Raw genomic sequence first — 16,595 nt, forward strand, 5'->3', positions numbered from 1 at the left:
CTATCTCAACTTTCAGTCTGTTTTTGTCTCTTGGAGATAAAGTGTAATTGTTAGAAACAGCATACAGTTGAACATTTTTAAAACAATCATCAGTAACCCTTCATAATCTTACAGATAAATTTAATCTATTTGCATTTTATATTACATTTGAACCAGCACTTCCAGTTATTTGGGGCATGTGCTTGGATTTAACAAATAAATTTGTTGTTTTTTAAAGATCATTTTGCATATTTTAATATGTCAGTTTATCTTTTTTGGCATGGTTTTGATTTCCTCTTTTCACTTGCATTGTTTTTGAAATAAACTTTAAACCATGTCCCTTTGAACAAAATCAGAGGGCAATCTCAGAGAAGTGACCTGTTCGTCCTGGGTTCACTGTAATCCTCAAGATGAGTGACTGGGATCCACAGAAGCTAGCTGAGTCTGGTCGGCACGGATCTGGTGGAAACAGCCCTACATCACCAGGTTTCAAAGGCCATCGCAGACTTTCTGTTTGCATGTGGGTGAAAGTTCCCCTGTGGGAGTGAACTTTGAGAAAGTAGAGGTTTTTTCAGCAGCAAGACCCGGACCAGGTGATGGATCAGGGACCTCGGGCAGGAAGCCGTAGTTCCATCCTGGCAAAGGAAACTGCCAGAAAAGACATGGGAGCTGGCCAAACTGAGGTCCACAGCATGGCTCTGTTCAAGCAGATGTCTGGAGTAGAGGCTCATCAAGTACACTGGCCACCCAGCTTGGGAACTACAGGTAATTAGTCTAAATTCACACTTGGAACACTGATCCCAGAGGTGGACCCCAGGCTGCCTCTCCTGGACGTGGTCACGAACAACAAAGGATTTGAGGTCAGGCTGACCTTGAATTAAGTCTCCACGTGCTAACTATGAAATGTGGAATCAGTTATTGATACTTAACCTTACCTTCCTCCATTGTGAATGAAGATAAATGTAGTACAATCTCACATGGCTCTTTTATAGTTGAATAAAAACAGGGGGTTAAAGTTAATGTAGGTAAAAGTGCATGACACCACAAAGGGCTCAATAAATCCTAGTTAACATTGTTATTAGGATTCATGACCATGGGTGGGAAGGGATTCCAGGCTGGGCTGTCTCTGGTTCTGGGATGGGGAGAACTGATTTTCCGCTGACCTGAGTGAGAGTGACCAGGGGCAGCCGGAACAGACTCTGTTCTCTTAATCAAAGAGGTTCCTGAAACTTCCTTGCTGAAGGGGTGCCTAACCTCCCACACTGCTGCTTGCCCCGTTCTCTCATGAAATAGGTTCTCGGTTTTCAAAGGGAGAGGGAGAGACACTGCCAGTGAGTGCTTTGCTCAGAAAACCGTGGGGTTTCTTCTCCCACTTTTCCTAAATTCCTCCTGCTTTCACTTAAACCAAAGGATTTTGTTTCCAGAAGCTTTTCACTTTAGCTTTTTCCTCTCTGACTCGATTTCTCAGTCACGTGCCTCACCTGGTCTTTCAAAGAAGATGACGCTGATCTTAGGTCTCTCTGATTTTAAGATGAACAGAAATCAGCAAAAGGAAAAAAAAAGAAAAAAGCACTGCACATCTGTCCGACCCTGCCTTACTCTCACAGCCCAGGGACTGCACCCAGCTTTGCTGTTTGAATAACCTCTGGGTGTGTGACCCACCCCCCCTCCCCAGCTTAAGTTTGAACTCCAGAACAAATATTTGTCCTGTTTTGGAACAAAGTTTGAGAGCTCTCTTCTTCTCTTTTCTCTCAATTTTCTTTTTGAAAACCAACTGTACGGCTCTGCTGTGCCTCTGATCGTGGTTCAGGGAGCAGTGGGCTCCTCCCAGACCCGGCACTGGAGAGCTGGGCAGAGCAACCTAGCACGATGAAGGGGCTCGTGTGCTTTCTCGTCTGCTTCCTCCTTTCTGAATCACAGGGCTTCGAAATCCCCACTAACGGACTTTCAGAAGTAAGTACTTCCAGAAGACTTCCTTGCTGTCGGCTCCAAAGGTTAGCTTGGTAAATAACCTGTTACCTGTTGCTATTCAAGGACAGCATTCTGTGTGGAATGGAAATTCATGATAAAATTAATCTGCGTAGACGTGTTCACTATTATAATCACTGGAACCTGTATTTACCCTTTTTTTGATTCAATATTTGTATATATTGGAAAATGATCACCACAATGTCTTTAATAGCTCTCACCATACATAGTTACAGTTTTTTTCCCCTTGTGATAAGGATGTTTAACTTTTTATTTTGTATGGAGTACAGTTGATTACCAATGTTGTGATAGTTTAGGCATACATCAGGGTGATTCAATTATACATGTATCTATTCTTTTCCAAATTCTTTTCCCATTTAGGTTGTTGTATAATATTGAGCAGAGTTCCCTGTGCTGTACAGTAGGACCCTGTTGGTTATCTGTTTTAAATATAGCCATGTGTCCATGTCAGTCCCAAACTCCCTAACTATCCCTTCCCCCCGGTAACCATAAGTTCTGGAACATATATTTACCCTTTAGAGCATTAACAGGTTTTGCATGAGAACCAAGTTTACAGCCCGACCCCATAGTGTACCGCTTACGAAGTACAGCTGCCCCCTCCTTATCTAAAAAATTGGGGATAATAATTGATCTAACCCAAAGGGTTGTTGTAAGAATTAAGTGACATATGTAAACTACCCAGCACAGTGCAAAGCTGGGGAAGAACTTAATAATTATTAGCTCTCATAACTGTTATTATGGAATATCACTATCACTCTTTTACTTAAGAGTATATAGAAAAGTCATTTTCAAAGCATTTTGTTTGTCATACCTAAGTGAAAATGATTTCCAAATTAAGGACACTTAATATTCCTGTTAAAGGGGAAGATTGGGTAAATGGACGAGCAGAGTGTAGGAATTACTCCTGGGGAGCTCAAGGTCTTCACTTCAGACCCTTGATCATCCCCAACGTATTGAAAGCCTTGGACTGAAAGTCATACAAGAGCTTTTTTTCTTTTTAATAAATTTATTTATTTATTTGCTTTTGGCTGCGTTGGGTCTTTGTTGCTGCTGCATGCAGGCTTTCTCTAGTTGCGGCGAGCAGGAGCTACTCTTTGTTGCGGTGCGCGGGCTTCTCATTGCGGTGCCTTCTTGTTGCAGAGCACGGGCTCTAGGCGTGCGTGCTTCAGTAGTTGTGGCTCGCGGGCTCTAGAGTGCAGGCTCAGTATTTGTGGCTCATGGGCTTTGTTGCTCCGAGGGGTGGGTGGGGTCTTCCCGGACCAGGGTTCGAACCCGTGTCCCCCGCATTGGCAGGCGGATTCTTAACCACTGCGCCACCAGGGAAGCCCCAAGAGCTATTTTGATGCCAGAAAAGCAGCATGTATTCTGGGAATATCCTAGAAGGCGCAGCGGCTTGTGCTACTTACAGAGTGGATTACCTACAAAGATGCCAAAGAACAGGATGGCATATTTGCAAGAAAAAAAAAATCACCCTGTCTGCCTAGAAACTATCATATTTTCTAACACTTTAAAAACTACCAGAATACGTTGGAAATCTCATTGACGAAGCCAGGAGTTGGAGGCAAGATATCCAAATGTGTTTGTGCTTTTTCAGTCACTTACTGGCATTCCTTTCACATCGCCATTTCTAACTCAATGGATAATGGCCCACATTTACCTAGTAAGACACCTCTGATGCCCCCAAGATCTACCCAGTACTTCTGCCAGGCACCTACCTGATCACTGGGCTACTGTAACTCCTACTTGGATATTCCATCATCTTCAGGCAAACTCAGAAATGAACTCCTGCTTCCAGCAAATTTGGAGATACTAACTCTCATTTACTCACCTCTGAGAAGTAACTGGCAAACAAATATATTAAAGAAATCATTGTAGGGACTTCCCCTGGTGGCGCAGTGGTTAAGAATCTGCCTGCCAGTGCAGGGGACACAGGTTCGAGCCCTGGTCCGGGAAGATCCCACATGCCACGGAGCAACTAAACCCGTGCACCGCAACTACTGAGCCTGTGCTTTAGAGCCCGCAAGCCACGACTACTGAGCCCATGTGCCACAACTACTGAAGCCCAAGTGCTATAGGGCCCGCATGCTGCAAGTAGTGAGCCCATGTACTACAACTACTGAAGCCTGCATTCCTAGAGCCCGTGCTCTGCAACAAGAGAAGCCACCGCAATGAGAAGCCCGCACACTGCAATGAAGAGTAACCCCTGCTCTCTGCAACTAGAGAGAAAAAAAAAAAATCATTGTAACAGACACAGAAAACAAACTTAACAGTTCCAAAGGGAAAAGGGGGGAAGGATAAATTAGGGATTTGGGATTAGCAGATACACACTACTATATATAAAATAGATAAATGGCAAGGACCTACTGTATGTATAGCTCAGGGAACTCTACTCAATACTCTGTAATAACCTGTATGGGAAAAGATAGTGAAAAAGAATAAATCATATGTATATGTATAGCTGAATCACTTTGCTGTACACCTGAAACATTGTAAATCAACTATACTTCAATTTTAAAAAAAGAAATCATTGTTTGAAAAAATGAGATTGCCCAGAGATATAGAAAACAAGACAAAATAATATATTGAATACAGTCCCTTATGCCTATCACCAGCTCCCTGCTTTTTGTTGATAGAAATAAACATCCTAAATTCTTTTTTAAGTTTGCAGAATATGGAGACCTTGTGGAACTGGCCCCAGGCAAATTTCAATTTGTGCCAGAGAACCGGAGGTACCAGGTACAGTAAACCTCAGTTCCAAAAGGGCAAATAAGTGAAAGAGATCATGATTGAAGAAATAAGAAAAGGGTTGAGATGATTTTTGCTACATTTTCTCAAGAGCATGTTTTTTTAGCAGCAAAGAGTCTGCTGGTTTTACACCTGGAGGAAACACTGTCCAGCTGAAATAAAGGGAAGCCTCCACACGGCTGTCTGTTCATCTTCAAACTGTAATGGTCACCTTGGTCCCTTAGAGAATACATTGCTATGTGTTTTCTTCAAAGTTTAAGATTATGGGATAGTTTTACTGCTTTGTATGGAAGAATTTCCTCTTAGGACACTTCCTATTGGGGCCACACATGGTCTCCTACCTAGTCACGGTCTCTACTGTCTCGGGGAGTTGCTCAGAGAGCACAAGGGACCTGACCATGCTGGCGGTCTCCTCCCGGATGCCAGCAACAGCACAGACAAAATGCTCTAACTCATGGGGTGAGTTCTCCAGGGGGCCAAGAAAGGTTGGCTTCTCCCATGTAGAGCCCAGGTGCTAAAAAAGGAGGTATTTGTGGAAGCAACTCTAAGCTGACCTATGACATCTTTTGTGCGGGTATGAATTTTTGACCTGCTGCAAGTCCAGGCTTTTTGTAGACCGATAGTATTAAAACCCAATAGGCAAGTCCTCATGTCAGGGTCTTCATCTAAAAGGGAAAACATCATCGTATTGAATTGCATTCAAAAAGTCCAAAAGACCCACAGACATAGAAAACAAACTTAGGATTACCAAAGGGGAAAGGGGGAGAGGGATAAATTAGGAAGTTGATTAACAGATACACACTACTATACATAAAACAGATAACCAGGACATCCCTGGTGGTCCGGTGGTTAGGACTGCACGCTTCCACTGAAGGGGGCACAGGTTCGATCCCTGGTTGGGGAACTAAGATCATGCAAGCCGCGTAGCACGGCCAAAAAATAAATAAAATTAAATAGATAACCAGTAAGGACTTACTGTATAGCACAGAGAACTATACTCAGTATTTTGTAATAAACTATAAGGGAAAAGTATCTGAAAAAGAATAGTTATATATGTAGGTATAACCGAATCACTTTGCTGTACACCTGAAACTAACACTAAACTAACACTGCTTCCCTGGTGGCGCAGTGGTTAAGGATCCGCCTGCCAATGCAGGGGACACAGGTTCGAGCCCTGGTCCCAGAAGATCCCACATACCGCGGAGCAGCTAAGCCCGTGCTCCAGAGCTGCTGAACCTGAGCTCTAGAGCCCGTGAGCCACAACTACTGAAACCAGCAAGCCACAACTGCTGAAGCCCGCGCGCCTAGAGCCAGTGCTCTGCAACAAGAGAAGCCACCACAATGAGAAGCCTGTGTGCAGCAACAAAGACCCAATGCAGCCAAAAATAAATAAATAAATAAACCATGCTCCAATTTAAAAAAGTCTAGAAAAAGGCAGTCGTTGGCCTCACTATGTCACATAATACCCCCTAAAATTTCAACTCACCCCAAATCAGGCAAGCAAAGCTAATGTCCCACACCTTAATTATTACTTTAAAATCCATCTGACATTAAAGGTTCACCCATCACTCTAAAGCCAGTCAGTTTTCCATGCCCACAGGACAGTCATTCATGTGGATACAGTAAGTCCCCTACATATGAGTGAGTTCCGTTCTGAGAGCACATTCAGCAAGTTTGTTCGTAAGCGTGACAAAGTTAGCCTAGGTACCCAAATAACACAATCGGCTATAAACCTACTGTAATAGGTTTATAATACTTCTCACACAAATAATGCATAAAAAACAAACACAAAAAATAAAACTTTTAAAATAATTTTAAGTTTAATTTTTAAAATTAATTAATTTATTTATTATTTTTGGCTGTGTTGGGTCTTCATTGTGGTGCGTAGGCTTCTCATTGCTGTGACTTCTCTTGTGGAGCACGGGCTCTAGGTGCGCGGGCTTCAGTAGTTGTGGCACATGGGCCCAGTAGTTGTGGCTCGTGGGCTCTAGAGCACAGGCTCAGTAGTCGTGGCACATGGGCTTAGTTAATCCACGGCATGTGGGATCCTCCCAGACCAGGGCTTGAACCCATGTCCCCTGCACTGGCAGGCGGACTCCCAACCACTGCGCCACCAGGAAGTCCCAAGAAAACATGTTTAATCTTACAGTACAGTACCTTGAAAAGTACAGTAGTGCAGTACAACAGCTGGCGTAAAGGGGATGGCATCGAGTGAACAGGAAAGGAGAGTTACTGCCTGGAGGAGGGAGAGGAGGTGGGAGATGGTAGAGCTGAAGGACCGTCAGAAGTAGGAGACGGAGGGCAAGCTGCAATTTCACTCATGCCTGATGTTGATGGAATGCACGTTCGCATCTTCAAAAGTTCGCAACTTGAAGGTTCGTATGTAGGGGACTTACTGTAATTCTCTAGCATAGCTGTTGAGTACAGGATTTCCCACCGTGCTTGACTCAGGGGCTACACCAAGGAGGAAACGCATCCAAGTCTCTGCTCCCATGTAGCTTCATCTAGTGGAAGAGACAGACATGCCTTCCCACTGCCTGACTTTGAAGAAAGACTCTGCTGCTGAGAAAACAATCAGACAAATAGACAGGGTAAAGGTGATCTGTGCTACTCAGCTTAAGTTTGGTTGAACATTTTCATTTGAAAACATAGGTTTTAGCATTGTATCGAAGGATGGTGGGCATGCAACCAAACAGTGACTGAGACATTTGTTCACAGAAACACACCAGTGGGAAAATAGCATTCAAGAATATTTGGTAATTATGTCTTGGTTCCCGTGAATGAATTATAGCTCAGCACTGAAGGAAAAAATATCTTTTGAGAAAGTATATTTTGAGAAAACAGTTTTTGCCCTCAAGGTAATAAGCAACACGCTTCTGAAGAATGATTATCCAACTTCCTTTCACAGAGGAGTGTTTCTGGAGAATCTGGAGAAATGATGGTAAGTTTACTTTGATTTTGTTAAAAATTGATGTCTGAATGACTTTTCTGTTACCTATTATCGAGAAATCAATACGGGTGCCTCCTTTGTCTTCATCACTGAGAATGTTTACCTGACTTTCGAAATACCCCCTTGCCCAGTTCTGTTTGGAAGTGTGTCTAAAATTCAGCATGAAAGGGTGCAGTTTGTATGCAGCCGGGAGAGCTGTCCCCAGGAGTGAAAATGTCCCTTCTCTTTACTTTCGCAAGTTTTGACAACATTGTAGGTGTTTTTGGAATAAAAACTGTGTATTTATTCCAACAGAATAGTTTTGATTTAAAATAGGACACCTAACAGCTTTGGAGGGTAAAGCCGTGAGTATGGAAAAAGCACTCTTAAACATGAAATGGCCCGATTCCCTGAGATGTTCGGAGTAGAGCTTCCTGTGGCAAGAAAACATCAAGAGGAAGGGGTTCCCTGGGCTTCCTGCTCTGAACTGACAGCAACTGTGAGAAGCTCTGGGTTAGGGGGGAAGAAGGACAAACAACGTAGCCTGGGTTTTATCTCAGCTTGAGGTGGGCTGGATGTTAATGTGTTGAAAGGTTTAATCTTGGATGACAAAGTTGAGGCATATGACACCTAGTATTGAAATAAGCAAAACCTTTCGGAGAAAAAAGCAAAACCTAGTCGGTCACATCACTGCCATAATCCTGACTGTTTAGAGTCACCTCCTAAAAGATGTGCGTTTGCAGTACTTTGTCTTTGAGCATACGGATACTAGAACTGCCTTAAATCAGTAGAGAAGGATTGGGATTAGGGGTCCCGAGGACTGGACCAGTAACTGCATCAAAACGCCCTCTGCAAGATATTCTGTTCTTTGCTCACATCCATCAGCATTCTCATATTTTGTTTTAATTTGGGAAAGGACAAGAGGACTGCAAGAAGGTGAAATTACAATAGATCAGGTTGAAGAAGGTAGGTGGCAGTGTGGGGCTCTGGGGACCACATGTGTCTTCCACCCCACCGTACCGCTGGAAGTGCCCAGGTCCCCTTCCAACGCTGCAGTCCTGCATCCTTCCTTCCCTCTGGCCCTGCATTCGAAGTTATTTCCTGTACTTTCGTAATCCAAACTTGCTTCCCCACAACCATTTTCTCCTCGTATTCTAACCTTTAATCATTTTTAATAGACTCATAGCGCTTGAAAGGCATCTCAAGATATCTCAGGCCTTTTGTTATTAAATTTTATTTATTTTAATTTCATATTTCCTCTGACTTTTTTATTTTTATTGATATTTAATTTATGACTTTGCTTTTTTTAATCTTTGATCTGTTTGGTTCTGAAAAGGGCACGTTAAAGTTTACTAATGACAAAAAAAAAAAAAAAAGAAGCTATCTCAGGCTTCTGCCTGAGGAGTATTCCAAGAAGTTAGGAGAATGCTTAGTAATACCTGAGTTATATGCTTACCGATGCCTTAGAATTGTTTGTAATCAAATGGACCAATGTTAGCGTTGAATACGTAGTGAAGTTCTGTGTCATTTTTCTCTGAGTACAGTTGTATTTTCTTGCCAATTACAGGAAGATGTGGATCAAGTGACTCTTTATAGCTATAAAGTCCGGTCTACTGTCACTTCCCGAATGGCCAACACTGTCATCCAGGCCAAAGTGGTGAACCACTCCCCACAGCCTCAGGATGTCGTGTTCGATGTGCAGATTCCCAAAGGAGCCTTCATCTCCAACTTCTCCATGTGAGTAACTCCTGTGCAGAACCAGAAACTGGATGTGCTCTGCTCAAAGAATCGAACCCCGTCACAGTTAGGATGGACCTTAATGGCCACCTAGTCCAGTGGTTCTCGCTTTCAGAGCTGTGGACCCCCTGGACATCAAGAGTCATCTTGGGGTGGGTCCCAGTGTTTTGCTTCTGTTCAGAGTAACAGAATTTGTGAAGCATTTACTTTTCTTTTCTGATAAATTAAAGCATCCTTAAGCCTATCTCTGTGGTAACAACCTCCCACTTACTTGGGGAGAGAAAAATATATGGAGTTGCCCTGGGTTACAGGAAACCGTATATGAGTGTGTAGGAGGTTGCAGGTCAGCATCATCTATCACATGTTTCTTTACGGGGAAAAAGAAGTGGAGAACCGCGGATTAAATCCAGTCACGTGTCCAGTGCTTGAATTCCTCTGTGTAGCCGCTGACTAGTGAGCATTACCCAGGCTTGGCTTGAATATCTCCTTGATGATAAACTCACTACTTTCCAAGGCAATTCACTCAGTGGTTGGCAGCGCTTAGAATTATTTCTGCCACTTAATGGAAATCCGTTCCATTTCCTACTCAATGACTCTAGTTCTATTCACAAAAGAACTTTTAAAAAATTCCCTGCAAAATGCATACTGAAGTGTTCAAGGATGAGATGGTCAGCTATCTGAGATTGGCTTCAGAATAAATGAGGTGGAAGGAGGGGGTATAGACAATGGAGGTTGGCTGAGTATTGATAATGGTGTAACTCAGTGATGGTTTCATGGAGGTGTCTTACATTATTCTATTTTTTTGTATACTTAAAGATTTCCATAATAAAAAAATTTTAAACCACCCAAATGTCTTTCAAATAGTGAAGGCCAGTTATATTGTTCCCACCCTGAGGCTTCATTCATCAAGGGTAAACTTTCCCTGTTCTGCCAATAGAGGAATAAATAAAATAAAAGGTTCAAATACCAAGCACTTTGGCTTCTAAAAATGGCAGAGCCATTTTAATTATATTTTCTAAACAAAACAAAGGTGAGGGGAACAAAAGGCAATTTGTAACTTGGAATTGGACTTATTGGAATTGGAATTCATGGATTTTGAATCCTTCAAATTGTCTGAGAAATTTATTAACAAAAAAAATTATTTTAGTCAGCCTTTTCTAAAAAGCAAATGTAGAAGGAAAAGATTTTATGTAGTGGTATTATATGACACTGTCTAAAAAATTATATTAAAGCTAGTTTAATAAATTCTTATTTTTAAACTATATGACTAGATATTCCAGGTATCTCATCTTTCTGTTTTCCTTCATTCTTTCCCTTTGTCCCCATCTCATTCCTTAGAAGATTTGAGGTGATGAAAGACAGAATTGTGAAATATGTTTATTTTGATCTCTCTGTACTCCTGGCTGAATGTATAAATCAGAGAAGATAGCTCCTTACATCACCACAATTTAATATGAACCGCACAGACCTCCATCTCCAGTCAAAAAACTTCTCCTGCCTATTTATCAAGGTTCCAAATATTCCACCATTAGAGATTATTTCCTTTTGTCATAAAGACTTTTTGGTCTTCGAACCTTAGCATGATTTGATGGAAATAGTGCCGACCTGGGCACTCGGGGTCCAGTTCTAGCTCTGCCTCTGAGCGAGTGTGTGACCTCAAGCAAGTCGCTTGTCTCCTTGGCTCTTATATCTCTCACCTACAGAGGTGAACCAAGCGTGCTTGACAAGCATGCTGTTAGCATTTGGGACAGGAAACTCCACCTCACGTTGCAGAATGTCTAGCACTCTTGGGGTCGTCCCATAATGCCAGCAGCCCTTCTCAGACATCAGAACAGCCAAAAATTTCTCCATGCACTTTAAATACCTCCTTGGGGAGAGATGCTGCCCACTTGAAGCCCAGATGTTCCATTTTGCTTCTAAAATTCTGTCATTCGACTGCTCCAGCTAACCATTATTGGGACGGATTAGGTGACGGCCAGCTAAGAGACAGAGGTGACATGAGCACACAGAGGTCCCCGAGGGAGATGTTGGAGAGATAAACACAAACTGTGCAAAGAGATTGACAGGCACCTTTCTTCATCTTTCCTTGCTCTTTTCCACCCTCACAGGAGAGTGTAATGCCCCCAGGCCACCCCAGATCCTTAACACACAGGAGAATGATCTTATAAACTGAAAGTCAGCCAGATAACTAGTGACTTATCAGTCACCAATCCTAGGCACATTTGTCATTCCAAAGGGAGGCACAAGAGAACAACCCTTAATCTGAAGGGTAAAACTGGAAAATGAAGAAACATTTAAAAAATTTTTTATATTGGAGTATAGTTGATTTACAATGTTGTGATAGTTTCAGGTGTACTGCTAAGTGATTCAGTTGCAATATACATGCATCTATTCTTTTTCAAATTCTTTTCCCATTTAGGTTATTACAGAATATTGAGTAGAGTTCCCTGTGCTATACAGTAGGTACTTGTTGGTTATCTATTTCTACGCACTAGTGTGTATGTGATAATCCCAGTCTCCTAATTTACCTCTCCCCCTTCCACGTTTCCCCTTTGGTAACCATCGGTTTGTTCTTTAAGTTGGTGAGTTTCTTTCTGTTTTGTAAATAAGTTCATTTGTATCATTTTCTTTAGATTCCACATATGAGCGATATCATATGATATTTGTCTTTCTCTGTCCAACTTACTTCACTTAGTATGATCATCTCTAGGTCCACCCATGTTGCTGCAAATGGCATTATTTTATTCTTTTTTATGCTAAGTAGTATTCCATTGTATATATGTACAGCATCTTGTTGATCCATTCCTCTGTCGATGGACACTTAGGTTGCTTCCGTGTCTTGGCTGTTGTAAATAGTGCTGCTATGAACGTTAGGAAGAAACATTTTAAACACTACAATATGCAAGAGGAAGCTTTTAGGACGGGAGCCCACCTCACCTCTCTTAATCACACTAACAGATAAAGGGACTCCTGTGAAATATGCAACGTCTCTGTGTTTCCTGCAGGTTCAAAATGATAATTAAATAATTCATTAAGTCCACCTGGTTGCGTTGTTGGCTTGTTGTTTGTTTGTTGCGCTAAGACTACTATTTGGACCAACTGTAGGCCCTCTGTCATTTTTTAGGACTGTGGATGGCACGACATTTACTAGTTATGTTAAGGAGAAGACGGTGGGCCGAGCCCTCTACTCGCAGGCCAGAGCAAAAGGCAAAATGGCTGGATTGGTGAGGTAAGGGGGGGGGTCCTCATCCACTGCTGCCCCCACTCAACCCCAAAACCAGCCTCCGAGAAGGCACAGAACCTCATCCTCAGGTGGCAGAGTTAGGTATCTCCGTTCCTGTTTCCCTAAGGCCTCCTGCAACACATGAGTTTTGGATGATCTCACACGTGTTAGCCTTACATAGCTTGCCTTGCATGTAGATGGCTGTCCTGTCACTAAACACTGATTCCCAGCAGAGTACAGAGAGGAACTACAGAAATATTGGTGATCGGGGCTTCCCTGGTGGCGCAGTGGTTGGGAGTCCGCCTGCCGATGCAGGGGACGCGGGTTCGTGCCCCGGTCTGGGAGGATCCCACATGCCGCGGAGCGGCTGGGCCCGTGAGCCATGGCCACTGAGCCTGCGCGTCCGGAGCCTGTGCTCCGCAACGGGAGAGGCCACAACAGTGAGAAGCCCGCCTACTGCAAAAAAAAAGAAAGAAAGAAAAATATTGGTGATCTTGTTACAGCACCACATAACACAGAAAGAAAGGTTTGGAATTTGTCTTAATGATCTTCTTGGCCTGTTTTTATGGGGTGGCACCTTTTTCGGCACAGTTACTTAGTTTAGATTCTGTTTATTTTTTTCCCCTTACGGTCTTAAATAAGACACTGGAAATGCCACGCCACCCTCAGAGAGGCAGCCTCTCCCACCAGAAATGTCAGAGGAATGTTCACTGATCCCCACACTGCGTATCTAAGCCGCCCTCAGATCCTGCCATCTTCTTTTCTTCATCTCCTTCTCCTCCTCCAGACGCCCAAGTTTCCCCTTAGCTGAAGTTCTTTTCATTTCATTCATGTGTTCATTCATTCAAAAAAATGCACTGAACGTTAACACTACCCAGCTCTGTCAAAGGTGACAGCAACACTGCAACAAACACCGTCAGGCCAGTGGAGGAGATGGCCACAGAACGGACAGTGTATAGGTGACTATAACATATAGATGACCATAACATATATAGCATATAGGTGACTATAATATATATATCATATAGGTGACTGTAATATGTATAATATTTAGGTGACTGTAATACATATAACATACAGGTGACTATAATATATATAACCTATGGGTGACTATAATATATATAACAGATGACTGTAATATATATAACAGATAGGTGACTGTAATATATATAATATATGGGTGACTATAACATATATACCATATAGGTGCCTACAGTATATATATTATATAGGTAAGTGTAATATATATAATATATAATGGGGTAATATATAATGGTATAATGTGCTAATGTAGAGATGGTACAAAACCCTATGGGAGTTCCAAGTACCAAGTGAACAGTTCTGTCCAGGGGTCCAGATCATCACAGAAGACTCGATGTTTGAGCTGAGCCCAAAGAGATTAATAGAATTCAACCAGGAGAAAGGACAGGAGAAATTCCAAGCCAGGGAACATCTCCAGCATGCCTCCAGGTTAATAAGTGCTTTAAGTATCATTCTGCCGTCTTTACTCATCACTTTGACCACATCATCCATCCATTTATTATTTCTTCATTCCACAAATATTTATTTGCAGCAGAAACTTCTCCAGGTACTGCGGATACAGCAGAGAACACGGAGCTCGCATTGTAGCCTGCCCTCCCCCACCCAGATACATCAGATCTCTCACCCCACTCTCTACTTCTAAGCTCTGTACCCGGCCGTGCTCATCTTTTTCTTCAGCTGCCCTGTATCCCAAGCTCACTTCTTCATGGTACTTCCCTGATCCCAAACGATCCGATTATGCATGGTCTCACCTTGCTTATTTAGCTGTTTAATTTGTTTTTTAATCACCCATTGTTTCTCTTAATGCTCAAATCTCCCTCATCTGACAATCCTGCTGTTTTCTCTTTAAAACCATAAACACCTCAAGATTAATGATCACGTTGGACTTTTGGTGTGTATGGGACTAAATAAGGCATTAGTGCTGGAAATACACATTCAATTTGATGAAATAATAGATGTCTTCTTTCTGAAGACTTTCAAAATATAAAGAATCTCTGGAACGAGTCTCAAAAGCAGTAGAGGAAAGGCGTGCTGTCTTTGGAATCATCTAAACTTGGGTTTGATTTCCTACCGTACAATTGATTCACCGTGTGGTCTGGAGCGATTACTTACCCTTTGTGAGCCTCATCTGTCATCATTTGATAACTGAGGGTATTGGGATCCAGCTTGCAGAGGTGCTGTAATAGCAATGGTATGTGTGTCCAGTTCCTGGCACATAATAGGTGATCAATAACTAGTAGCTCTTTGCAGATGACACTCAAATCTGTAAGAAGCTCTGGAAGAAAAAGATCAGGTAGGAGAGGAGAAGAAAATTCCAGGCTGGTGGAATGAAATTTATCTAGAAGTTGCAGTTACCTCTACCTACCGTTCATTCTTCTGGACAGTAGGCAGGTTGCTAGCCCAGGGAAGCCCGGCTGCCCTCTGCGTAGGTTCTGCCTGTGATGACTCACGTGGGGGGCTTGCACCTGTAGGAGCAGAGCCCTCGATATGGAGAACTTCAAAACCGAAGTGAACATTGCCCCCGGAGCCAAGGTGCAGTTTGAACTTCATTACCAGGAAGTGAAGTGGAGGAAGCTGGGGTCCTACGAGCACAGGCTCCACCTGCAGCCAGGACGACTGGCCAAGCACCTGGAGGTGAGCCCATCCCTCTACGGCTCTGTCCCTCATCTGTGCTTTCTGCCTGTCCCCACTCTTTGTGGGGTTCCATGTCACTCGACACTGCAGGTCAGGGTGGCGTGCAGAGAGGATTCTGGGTTTGGAGTCAACCAGCCCACTTCCTTGCGGATTTCAATGCCAGCTCATTTCCTTACTAGCTGTGTCAGTTTCCTGTGGCCTGTTGTAACAAATGACCACACACTGGGTGGCAGAGAACAACAGAAACGTCTTCTCACACAGTTCTGGAGGACGGAAGTCTGAAATCAACTTGTTGGCAGGGCTACGCACCTAAAGGCTGCCAGAGAGAGTCTGTCCTTGCTTCTCCTGGTATCTGGAAGCTGCTGGCATTCCTTGACTTGTGGCCACATCACTCTAATCTCTGCCCCCCTGGTCACGTCACCAGGGAGTGACCTGTTCTGAGTGTCTTCTGAGCGTCTCGAGTCTCCCTCTGCCTTGCTCTCGTAAGAACACTTGTCGTTGACTTTAGGGCCCATTGGGTAGTACAGGATGATCTCGTCTCAAGATCCTTTATTGCATCTGCAAAGACCCCTTTTCCAAGTCAGATAGTAGTCACAGCTTCCAGGGATTTGACGTAGACATGTCTTGGCGGGGGGCTCCATTTAACCCACTACACTGACCTTCCACATGGGACAAGCTATCCTGAGCCTCAATTTTCTCACCTGTGAAAAGGGTACTACAACGTTCTTAGATTCCTTGGTTACAAGTGAGATGAGCTTATGGAAGTAGGTGGCAAATAATAGCAGCTCAGTGGAGGTTGAGGTAGTCGTCTTCATCTGCTCCACGTTCCCCGCATTGCACTCCAGCTCCCTTCACCTCGAGAGCAGTGCTGCGGCAGGGCATTGGCTACCATTTGAACTCACCTCTGCTGTAATCTTCACCTCTTGCCGTGAGAACTGAACTGCTCTTTTCTTGGCTCGAATCTTATTGACATCACATGACCACTTGTGTAAGAGGCAGAGCAGAACTGGAAGAAACCCAGGGAAGTGCACAGTTCGACCTGCTCTCCATTTGACACATAGGAAGGTGAAGCAGACAGGTTGTAATTTGCCCATTGATGTAGAAGATTCAAGGGGATGAATGAATGGAGCATGGTAAAATTCTCATTCCATTCTTATTTCTAAACAAGAATAGAATGGGGATTTCCCTGGTGGTCCAACCGTTAAGACTCAGCGCTCCCATTGCAGGGGGCCCGGGTTCGATCCCTGGTCAGGAAACTAGATCCCACATGCCACAACTAAAAGATCCCGCATGCTGCAACTAAGACCTGGTGCAGCC

General features: G+C 43.3%; 1 protein-coding gene and 1 long non-coding RNA gene across 3 annotated transcripts in view; one reads left to right on the forward strand and one right to left on the reverse strand.

The window, feature by feature from the left end:
* Window positions 1-331: 331 nt before the first annotated feature.
* Window positions 332-16,595, forward strand: part of ITIH2 (inter-alpha-trypsin inhibitor heavy chain 2) — a 38,790-nt gene continuing 22,526 nt past the window's right edge. Inside the window, exons 1-7 of one of the 2 annotated variants that reach the window (XM_073801529.1) lie at window positions 332-744; window positions 1,790-1,932; window positions 4,630-4,704; window positions 7,622-7,654; window positions 9,210-9,379; window positions 12,504-12,608; window positions 15,116-15,278. In XM_073801529.1, coding sequence (XP_073657630.1) covers window positions 576-744; window positions 1,790-1,932; window positions 4,630-4,704; window positions 7,622-7,654; window positions 9,210-9,379; window positions 12,504-12,608; window positions 15,116-15,278 — 858 coding nt within the window. In that variant the 5' untranslated portion in view covers window positions 332-575. Of the gene's footprint in view, window positions 745-1,789; window positions 1,933-4,629; window positions 4,705-7,621; window positions 7,655-8,503; window positions 8,609-9,209; window positions 9,380-12,503; window positions 12,609-15,115; window positions 15,279-16,595 lie in introns of those variants that run through there. The other variant, XM_073801528.1, reaches the window with a different exon arrangement.
* LOC141278090 (uncharacterized) lies at window positions 13,764-15,316 on the reverse strand. The gene is made up of 3 exons (XR_012330364.1): window positions 15,010-15,316; window positions 14,757-14,919; window positions 13,764-14,193 (listed from the first exon to the last, which is right to left on the reverse strand). It is a non-coding gene; the product is annotated as an uncharacterized lncRNA (long non-coding RNA).

Source organism: Tursiops truncatus, chromosome 2 (assembly GCF_011762595.2).
Source record: "Tursiops truncatus isolate mTurTru1 chromosome 2, mTurTru1.mat.Y, whole genome shotgun sequence".
In the NCBI taxonomy this organism is placed as follows: domain Eukaryota; kingdom Metazoa; phylum Chordata; class Mammalia; order Artiodactyla; family Delphinidae; genus Tursiops; species Tursiops truncatus.